Raw genomic sequence first — 11,252 nt, 5'->3', positions numbered from 1 at the left:
AACAAAGGAATTAATAAAGACAGCACAGCCTCGCAGCACCTCTCAACCCTAGAGGCACTTATGGTGGCCCCAGCGTCTCCCTAGTGAACATGAATTTTAAGGGGAAATTAGATGGAGCTGGACACGTTTATTCCTAACGCAGAGGTAAATTCCTAACAAAAGCCTTCCTGTTCTAGTCGTTTGCCAGAGAAAACGCTGCAGTTGTACGCTACAGACCACGACTCCTTTCACCTGGGTGCTCACCTCCTGCTTTTCTCCACCTGCCTGAAGCACCCTCCTGCCCTCATTGCTGATAGCCTATCACATGCCTGAAGGACAACCACAAAAAATGGAATGAAATCAGGGAGCGCAAAGTTAAGGAAGATGCAAGGAAGGGACAGAAACACTTCTCAAGGCATCTGGAACCAGGTCTTCCCACGGTTTGGTCCCTGCCCTGGAGTGGGGCTGGGTCCAGGAGCAGGCTGCTGCCACCAGCCACCTGGGATCTCAGGTAGGATTCTGACCTTCCCACTGGCAAAAGACAATTATTTATGCTACCTGTTTGGGCCTGCGAGCCCAAAAGAGCCCCTGCTGCCAGCAGAAGAGTTTGAGAAGAGCTGCAATAGAAGCACGCCTCAGCCACAAGGCTTCAGCAGGGTTCTAAGATCAGTCTGGGTTGATTCTGTCCTGCCACTGCTGAGATGTGCTGACACAAGCAGCAGACTGTGTCACCGGGGGCTTCAAACCTGTGATTCCCATTTAGCTTCCTTGAATGCAACAGTCACACAGTCCTCACCAAAGTGGAAATAACTTAGTTCAAATACTCCGGTGCACAAAAAACAGGAGCACCCTCAGATTGCATGTTTGCATATCCAAGGCTCGACGTGTTGCTCAGGGTCCCTCATTGGAAAGGGAAGGGTGGTTTGGTGTTTTGGGGCAGGGGTTGTTCATCAGGGTTTTCAGGTTTTGGGGTTTTTTTGAGATGAGCTCCCCCCACTGACACAGCATACAGCTGAATGAGCCGGGACTTGCCGAGGAGCAGAGGATGCCAACCAGGCATTCACAGCAAGCCCAGGCAGATGAACCATAATCCCTTACTTCAGCCCACCAGAACACTAACAGAAGCATCAGATTATTGCATTAAAAGAATGTCTTCCCTCTGCTGTCAAAATAGCAGGAAGGAAATGGTCTGTAGAATGAACTCTTTCTTCCTTTGTTAGTTATGAAGGTATAAAAATCTTATTAAAAAAAATTTAAATACCTGGTTGGGCTCATTCAATAACCAGCCAAAGGTTTTGACCCCAAAGGCTGCTTCATGAGCAGACACATCGAGACACGTGACAGGCTGACCATAGACAGAGTGGAGAATTTTGCCAGGATCTTCTGCTTTCAGGAGATAGACAATGTCTTCAGCAGCTGCTACTGTCACTGGACTCCCCGTAACATCTGGAACCAGATTAAGGAAGTTGACCTGAAAAGAGCAGACTTTTTATTTTTATTATAGCCAAAAATTATTTTACGGTGCTACTGCCACACAACGAACAGAGCAAACTACTGACATACGGTTACTGGCTATCTTCAATCACCCAGGGATGGATTCATTTCAGACAAAGACCAAGTGTCAGTTTTATTTCTGAACTTCTGCACGTTTAGCTCCTGTGATGAAATCTAGCTTGCAGTCTTTAGAATGAGCCCATTTTAAAAACTCATCAGGACGGACCAAAATGTCTCATCCAAGAAAGGAGCCAGACTTCATGGCCTCATTCAGATGAAGGACAGAAAGCCCTAAGATTAAAGCACACATGCAACTAACACGGAGTAGTTGCTGCTTTACCCTGCAGTCATGTATCTGCACCTTAAACTAACAGAAAAGTCATCACAGGGCTCCAGGACAGCCCTGGTATCAGCTCCTCCATCTGCTGCCACAAGAGCAGGATGACATTGCTCTTCCCATTTCAGGAAATGGTTAAGATGCTGCTGACATACCTCACCATGGGAAGGGATGACACTCCTTAACAGCACCGCTGATTTCTGACCCGACCCTGGAAGAGAGGGTGGTGTCCTGGGTGTCCCTCTGTCACATGGGGCAAACTGACACTTCACAGGAGTAAAGTGGATCCAGCTACAGTGGAGTGTGTGATGGTGTTCTAACCTTTCTACTGCGAAACCTCTCCAAAATGTTTGGGGGTTTGTTTATTTAAGTATCGTAACACAGACTTAGTTTTGAAGGAGGGGATTAATCAGGAGTGGTTTAGATCGCGACTTCACACCATTAGTTGCACAGTCAGCTTCCTGCAATAGGAGAGGAGCTCCAAGGCTCAATCTATTCCTGTGTGTTTCCTTCCCCTTTCAAAATAACACAATAAAACCTCAGCTTTTGATTTTTAATTAAAATAGTCTCAAAACTTCAGCAACAGAAGGTGCAACCTAAAGAAGCTGCACAACTAGTTACACCTTCACAAATGATACTATTAGCTCACCTGCAACTTCCCTGCAACTGTCTCAGAATTCATGAGATAGCGTTGATCTGGAATGAGACCTTGAGTTTTAGCTCCAATTGTACGTGAGAAAACTGATTTACAGAATGAGCCAACTTAGTTTAATGTTGACAAAAAAATAAGTACAAACAGCCAGCCTCCCGCACCATACGGACTTCTATTCATTTTCACTCGTAGCTTTAGCCAGCATTTCACCCCTGCTCTTCAGTGATGAAAAGCTCATCCGTTATTAACCTGCCTCAAAACCAGAGCCTCTAGCTCCAGCAATACTCTTCTAAGATTTTTACAAGACCCCTCCTAACTGTACCAAAACTCATTAGTAGGAGCTCAGTAGCCTGGAGACTTACCAGTTTCTGGATTTCAAATGTTTCTGTAGTTTGCCAGAATCCTCTGTCATCAGGGCTTTCCACTTTGACCTCGAAGCCAGACGCCGTTGCTACCGTGGCACCCTCTGAAGCAAGAGCTAAAGCCTGTATCCTCTGGTTGTGCTGGTAATGATGGATTGGCTCCCGCCCGAACATCAGGTTCCAAACGCTAATGGTTCCTGCAGAGGAAAAAATAAAAGTGATCGCTAGGCATTATCTTAGAATTTAACAAAACTTTAAAAGGCCATTTAAAGATGTAAGGGTAAAGGCATTCTAATGGAAAAAGTTAATACAGACAAAAAAGACCGTAGGGTAGGAAACCAGAACTTGAGTTCACTGCACAGGACCATGTAGCTGGTTCGGAGGAAACCTGCCAAAATTAGGGGCTGTGGTATTAGAAGCTCTGTTACCCTCTGTAACAAATTCCCCATTTTTGGCGCTTCAGAGAACATTGGTGGCTACCTTGAGGAAGACTGCTTGACTTCTCCCTCACTTCCATGTTTGGAGAAGATCAGACTTACACAGATATTCTTGTTCTACTGCAGACTTGCCCTCAATCACCACAAAAACCAGTGAGGAAAAGCCCACATTCAATTTTCAGTCGCTCTGCTGCACGCTGAAAAGTTCTAAAGTGACAAATCTGACATGCTGCACACGCCGTTCTTAATGTTTACAGCCAGCAGCAAAGCTCCTAATCCTGATGTTCTCGAAAAACAGAAAATGCAAGAGAGTTTGAAAAGCTAAAAAATACAAACCCTGAAGAATACAGGAGTATAGGTCAGAACACTTTTGCAATTACATTTTTTTCCCCGGCATACATCCCCGAGGCTCTGTTTAAAAGCACGGACATTAAAGCAATAATCTCAATAAGAGCAACCTGAAGCAATCAGGAGTGTATTACAGAACAGAAGGGCCAGACGGAACTGGAGACTTCTGGGCCACCTTTGCACTGAATTAACAGCGAAGCAATCTTCAGATGCGGGAGACAGGGCTGGAGGAGCCCTCCTTCTACTCGAGCACGGCCATTAATGATGAAATGATTAATGGTAGCTTTTCCTTCAGAAGGAGACATAAAAGCCCTGACAGACAGCTGTGGACGGGCACCAGTGCCAGTTTGCAAACACTCCTCTCAGATCCCAGAGGAGGTGAAGCAAGAGTGTGGTAATGAAACTGCACATAGTGAAATGGTATCTAAATGAGTTTAAATTGATTTATGTTTGCTTTTGTAAAGATTATTTGGTATCTGGAAAGTGCTACCAAAGTGAAATAATGCAGATAATCCTTAAGATCCCTGTCTAATGGCACTCCCACTGAATATTTATATTCCTCGCCATGGGAATGAGTACCATAATGGGGACCATTTTTGTTTTATTAGGGATGCATATTTAAATTAATCTGCTATTTGCCTAAACAATTAGCCGCCTCTGTTTGTTTACACAAAGCCAAAACTGCAATTAGGCTTCCATCAAAAAGATAAGTCCCGACTAAAACTGTCCCAATGGAGTCATAAGGGCTCAGAGCAGAACTTCCCAAAATTACTTCTTAGCATAATGGTAATTACGTTAATTGCTTGAAAGGTAAATAACTGCTGAACTGGTTTTGAACACCCAAATGCTAGCTCGCCTCACACACACTTCGGCTTAAAACAAGTTAACAAATACAAATGGACAGCACAGGCTACAATTCCCTCCGCAGCCTGGTCTGCCCCGTGCCCAGGCTCAGCAGCGGCACTTCGCAGCGAGCAAGTCCTCGGCTCCGGCCGAAAGCAAAGGGAAGGGGTGAAGTGTCATCTCCAGGACAGCTGATTTAAACAAACATCGGTGAGAAAAGGTGGTGGTGGTGTCGGATAGCGGCTGTTAGACCTGGACTCTAATGTTGCTGCCAGTCTTCTCTGGGTATTTTTAACCATTTTTTTGGCAGAGCATTTCCCCCAATTAAAGACCACTTTTATGAAGGGGGAAAAGGAAGCTGATTTGTTTTCAGTGTTTTGTTTACACACCTCTGTGATAAGCATTTCATTGTTTTTAACAGAGTTTATTAACATATTAAACATAATATATTTATTAACATATGAAAGTTCTGCAAAGTACTAAAAAACTTCAAGTCAAAGAACCCTCTTCTGAGCACAGGAGCAAACTGGGAAACCCAGAATTCTGCTCTGCAAATTTGGGCAACAAAGCCACTGTTATTATTGCACCTCAGACACCACGAGAAGAGAAGACAGTGAAAATGGCTCGTGCAATGCTACCATCAGTCCAAGACAGGTACTTTTCCGGTTTTTACCGGATGCTCAATAGCAAGATCTGACCAAAATATTCCTGGTAATACAAAAAACCGCAAGTAACTTGTAAGATCTGAAGTTACCATCTGTTTAATGAAAAAAGCACAATGTAAGGAGCAAAAGGGAGAGTTCAAACGGAATGCAGAGCAAGGAATATACCATTTTCTTTCATTAGGATGAATAAGTAGTTGCTCGCCAAACAACTGCGTGTCCCGCTTGCTTCTCCCCTGCTCCCCAGGAGTGTACGATGCTGTACGTACATCCTCCACCATCTGTTACTTGCCACCTAGGCAGAAGCTTCAAGCACTGTGTGCAAAGACCTTCTGTGGCAATGCCCTGCTGTCAAGAGAGGTGTACGCACTCGAGCACAAGGGCAGGAAAATGTTACCAAGTGTTACACAGGAAAAACAAACACTCCACTGTATTTATCAATAGTGAAAGCTACTACTGGGTCTAAGAGTGCTCAGAACACTGTATTTCATTGCAGAAACAGCAAAATGTATTTATTAGCATGCAAGCCTTCGCAACAGTCTATCGTGTTTGTGTAAGAGCAAAAAAAAAAGCCACCATTACAGTTAAAGTTATTAGTATGGCAACATAAAAAAAAAATTAGGTGTAAGATTTACCAGTGCAGATGAGATCACTACTTTACATAGTTCATCTTCCTGCCTCCAGCAGTGACCAGTCCCTCATTTCCAAAGCACTATCTTTGCCAGGGTGAAGCTAAGGCTGCAAGCACACAATATCTTTTACTTCTTTTTAACCCTGTAATCTTTAAGGTGTTAGAAAGGCATTAAAATTATAAGCAATCCTTTCACAGCACACTCAAATCTGCACACAACTGTGATTATCCCAGCTGAAATTTAACAAATCGCAAACCGATTTAGACTTTACAGCTTGTTCTATTTCATCTTGGCTCAAGGAAATGGGTTAAGTGCAAGAAGCTGATGAATCTGGTGTAATTACTGACAACATGCCGTATCCGCCCTCTTGTTCATCACTTCAGCCCAGACTGTACAAAGAATTTGGGTTTGTAGCTTCTAACCCAGTATATTGGTGAAATGTGGCCTGACGAAAGGTCCATTTATTGCAACTCGCTCTCGACTGTGAGGTTAAAACCTGGAAGGTTAAAGGGCTCAGACGGTGAACTGTGAGCCTGCTGCGCCTTACACAGGGCGCTGCTGACCCTGACTGCACTCCGGGTTCAGTAAGCATCAGCCGGTCTCACCCATCTCTTGCTGTATCACAGGCGAACGGCTGGAAGCGGCTCTCCATTAACAGTGTCTGTCGTATATTCTCCCCTTTGCAGCTGGAGGCACAAAAGGGATCCTGCAAAAGCAGCTGTTTTTACATCTGTTTTCACATAGGTTTCCCTCTGGTACAAAATGCCACAAAATAGCACTCTTTCTTTTCCTACAAAACACTCCTGTCCTCTAACAGGGCAAGGCAGCCTAAACACAGAGGCAGAAAACGCTAAATCGCAGTTGTCAGTGTTCCACAGGCTGTGCCGGCCAGCACGGTGCGGCACGTCACAGCTCCACGGAGAGCCAGCTGCCCGCGCGCGCTACCTGCGGCTAAGGGGAGGGAGGGCTGCGCTGTGCTGCGCAAGATCCTGCGCTCAGATCCTAATGACCCATTACATCAGCTCTTCCACGTTAGGATGATACAGCTAGCAGGTGCTGTCAGCTTTGGGAAAGCTGTAAAGCAACCTATGGGTGCATTATCTGCAAAAAAAAAAAAAAAGCAAAGAGAGACTTTTGTATATGCTAGAGCAGGGAACCTGGACGTGCTCATGGCTTTCATGCTTGTTCCCTTCAGCTTCTGAACACAATCGCACAGGAAGGCCAAAAGCTGCTTAGTTCCCATCACCTACACAATGTTTTTCCTGTTTGTGAGTAGCAGTCCTGCCACTTCTATCTGGATTTAAACAAAATAAAGCTCTTTTTTGCCTTTGGAAAACACTTTTTACATGTATTTTTTTCCTCCAGGCTGGGAACATTAATTTACTTACAATTTTCAGATAACATCATAATTCTGAAGTACAAACAGTAGACGCGATACGCAGGTGGAAATGAGCACCATCCTGAAGTCACAAATCTTACCCTGAATTTCTAATTTCTCCCCAAAATATTTCTAGTTGGAGGGACTGCCAACACGCACCCAATTTAACCTCGCTGTTTGCGAAAACTTTACATTTTGTTTTCACTGCAGTGCTGTTTCTCATCTTTCAGCGGGTGCAGCAAGCTACTTACCACCCTAAACAGCGAGAGACGAGACCTCAGTTGTGAGAGTCGTGCCTTTATGCTGCCATCACCTCATCAGTTCCCACCAAACGCTGTCATGTTTTATCTCCACGACTCTTCCTGCAGATTTCCAAATGACGCCATCCCTGTGCAGCCCCTCAGAAAATCAGAAAAGGCACAGTCGAGGAAGTCTGTATTTCATTCCCAACTTGGGGACTCACGAGGCAGATTTCCCTGAGCGCCATGTCAGATCACACACCGTTTCCCCAAACCGAGAGCTCTGCATCCTCAGCCACCGGTACGTACCTGAGGGGAATGACTGTACAGCCACCTGCTACACGCAGTTTTCTTCAAACACTTTTTCCCTTACTCGTTTCCCAGCCCTTGCTACCTTACAGCATGTCCTGGCGCTTGGGGAAGGCCCCAAACCCATTACTCCATTTCTGTCTTTGCAAAGAGGGTACAGAAGGGACAACACCCGCAAGCCGCTTAAAGGGCATCAGAATGGACAAGGCAGCAGATTTCCAGTCCCAGAAAGCAACACTGCCAAAATTCCCTTCCCGGAGCCTGCCAACAAGCGAGAGCACTGCTGACCCCCGCAGAAACCACCTTCCTTCACCCCACGTGGCTACTCTGCATCTTGTGAAGTACCACTACTCCTCCCAACAGGTCTCAAAGCATTACCGCGAAGGGCAGCAGTGCAGCATCTCCCCGCCGTGACTACACGAGTATGAAGCATGGCATTTAAAAAAAGTATTTAAAAAAGAAAAAAAAAAGTATGTTCTCTTGTTGCAGCACGCTGTTTTCAAGTCAAACTATAAGACTCCGGAGGGCGGGGGGGAGAGTGATGGCTAAAGTAGACTGCTGTTTCCCAAAAGCTGTGGCTCGCAGCCAAAGTCAGGCAAGCATGGAGCAGATGGAGCCCTGGCAAGGCCTCTACTGTCCCTGCATTAGCAGCATCTGCTCATTACCCAGAACCCTCGCCTGCTTTATCTAATGCTCCAGGAAAAGCATTTTGATTTGATTCATTTCAGTTCGGTAACGTGCAACACAATTAGTGGTAAAATCAAACTGGAGGACTGCCAGTGCTGACAATAGGAAACAAGGCAGAAGAAATATGAGGCCAGTGGGTTGGAATTCAAAAATCACAACTGTGGATCAAGTTGCCAAGTCCCGTTGCCCCAGGTGTACATACAGTGCCCCCACTGAGCACTGGCACGGGCAGAGGGAACTTCATTTTCTCCCCACGCTCTTTTCTCTCATTTACCTCTCTTTGCAGCTTGTTTCTCAGAGACTGACACCGTCGGAAACATTCACCACAAGTCACAATTCAATTTTTCTTCAGTGCCATCATGGAGTTACAATTCACTTTGGATGCAGGCATCCCAGTAAGACAAATCTTTCTCCTTGCTATATTTCATATGCCTTGGGAAGCGTTTGCTGCTACCAAAGCAGCAGAACAGCGCTGTGAGGCAGGCACGGCGTGAGCAGAATCTGCCTGTTAGCTCTTCCCTGTGATCGGATGCCAAGGACATCGCTGCGTGAGCTCTGTTGAACTGGGAGAAACTGATGTTATCTGAACGCGTCTGCTAGCCAGGGATTCGACAGCGAAGTCTAGACTCTCTGCCTGACAGCACCACCTCCAACACTAGCAGATGGTTTCTCTGTGTTAGTCAAACTTACAAACAAAGAGAAAAGGGAGCTGGAAAAGTACAACAAAGAACAATCAAACACGGTATCTTTAAAGTCATCCTCTCCCTCCCCGAGTTTAAAATCATTCTCTCCACCAAACTGTAAATACACACTTCCAGGCTCGGGTTAGTAAACATTTCTGAAATCAGTCTTCACAATTTTCTCTTCACGCAGAAACTCATCTATTCTGATCGGGCTTCTCAAGTCAGACTAACTGCCCTATCACAGAGCCCATTAAAATTTCTCCCCAAAATAATAAAAGATGCTGAGCTTTAAGCAAACTAGTTTAGTCACAGCACACAGACCAACAATGAGGACTATGACAGAAAAAAACCCAGACAAATTATTAGATTAGTCAGTGGGAGACTAGAAAACAAACAAAAGACCCTCTACTAGTTGTTGTCTGGCTCAGTGGACAAAAAGCCAGCGCTTACAACTGAACTGCCTCTGAGTTAGGATTTCCGAACTCCAGTAAACAATGAGTATTCGGTAATACCGGACTTGGCTCCTGTCAGCAAACACTGCCTATCAACAATTTTTAGCCACAGAAAACCATTCCGGCATGATCCACACTAGAAAAACAGCTGATGATGGTGATCATCTTAACCAGTTGTTTTCACATATAAAGCATTTAATTTACTTCTGCAAAAAAATACACGGATCAGAGGTTTTATTTGGATTACCTGTCTTTGGGTTTGCTTTCTCATGCAGATATGCCAGGATCAAAGTCAGTATGTGCACATAGCTCCCTAACTCTCAAAATACTCTTTATTCAGACCTGAGGAGAGGTTTTTAGGTGTCAAATAATACATTTTAAAGAAAGATGGTAGGAGTTGACCCCTGCCTGAGCAACTTAGCCGAGGATCCCAACTGGCTAGCACTGTCCAACCCTGATTTTCAAACTGCTGTTCCCACGTCCAGTAGACGTATGGTTGGTCTCTGGCTCTTTTTGCCCATTAAATAAACATCTAAGTATATTTTAAACAATGCATATAACCAGGATTTTATTAGGGTTTCATTAAATATTAGGTCACAGTTTTTATTTCAATATATATCAAAGTACTTAACAGCCCACCACTGCAAACCAATACTCCAGTTAAGGAAATGTGCATCCACACGCAATGCCAAGAGCGAGAGAGGACGCAGATTAATTAGACATGCAAGTTTACCAGTATTCCCATAACAAAGCTTCGCAGCACCCCAAGGGAGTTTTGGACAGAGGCGAAGGCTGGTGAGAGAATATTTAATATTTTTATAGCAAAGCAAGTTATTTGCTTAAGACAGTTTGGCTGGGCTACAGCCTGGCACTCCAGCTTTGCGTAGTAGCTCCAGTAGGAATTAAACATCAGTTTTAATGGGTGCTATGTTCCAGTGCCTCCTAATGCATTTAGGGTTATTTGCCAACTTTCTCACATAAAAGCAAGTGTGTGTGTGTGTGCGTGTGTGTGTGTACACAGGATTACAGACACACAAAAAGCTGAGCACAGCTGCTTCATTTTTGTAAAGCCTCTTCTTTTTTTTGAAATAGGGAGGAGAGTTGTGGTTACTTACCGTCCTCGTAAGCTGCTACAGCCAGAGAGCTGTTTATCCTCACAAAGGAGACATGTGGCCGAGGTCCAGCCTCACCAGGACCGTGCACTGGTTCCAGGATGGGGGCTGTGTAGTCCCAGGTGCAAGTGTCCCACAACCTCACTTCCCCTGATGAATATCTGGAAAAGAAGCTTATTATTCATCCCAAATCATCTGAAACAAGGTAGCTGCAGGAGAATGGAGGAAAAAACAAAAAGCATCTTAAAACCCAACAGCCTTTTCAGCTCCTGGACGGATTCTCCTCCTGTTTATACACACTATGTACAGGTCCATCAGCTTTCCTTATTTTATTCCCATTTACTGAATGTAGCATCAAGTCTGCTAAGACAGGCAGGTAAATTGAACCTAGAGGAACAACATGATTGAGTTACTACAGGTTACCAACCATCAACAGCAGCTTTACAACAGGGATGCAAGGAGAGCGGCGCTCCAGGGAAAACCAGTACCTAGTAATGAGCCTAAATTACATCATGGCAAAACTTCAAACTGTTTCTTTTTGGTCTTTAAAAATTTGTGATTGTGGCCGTGCCAAGGCAAGGCTGTTTAATTAGAGCATTTCTGTACGTACATACAAGCACTGACACACCCACACATCCACTCCACC

At 44.8% G+C, this 11,252-nt stretch overlaps 1 protein-coding gene across 1 annotated transcript in view; it reads right to left on the bottom strand.

Moving 5' to 3' along the window:
• The window catches only part of FBXW8 (F-box and WD repeat domain containing 8), a gene marked incomplete at its 5' end in the record, with an annotated part of 40,653 nt that overhangs the window by 15,466 nt on the left and 13,935 nt on the right, over positions 1-11,252 (bottom strand). Inside the window, 3 exons of the mRNA XM_010135562.1 lie at positions 1,241-1,450; positions 2,825-3,021; positions 10,610-10,767. Of these exons, the coding sequence (XP_010133864.1) occupies positions 1,241-1,450; positions 2,825-3,021; positions 10,610-10,767 (565 nt within the window). The remainder of the gene's footprint in view (positions 1-1,240; positions 1,451-2,824; positions 3,022-10,609; positions 10,768-11,252) is intronic.

This window comes from Buceros rhinoceros, unplaced genomic scaffold (assembly GCF_000710305.1).
Source record: "Buceros rhinoceros silvestris isolate BGI_N320 unplaced genomic scaffold, ASM71030v1 scaffold19504, whole genome shotgun sequence".
NCBI lineage: Eukaryota > Metazoa > Chordata > Aves > Bucerotiformes > Bucerotidae > Buceros > Buceros rhinoceros.
Note: the sequence above shows the minus strand (reverse complement) of the source record. Positions and strands in the feature narration are given on the sequence as shown.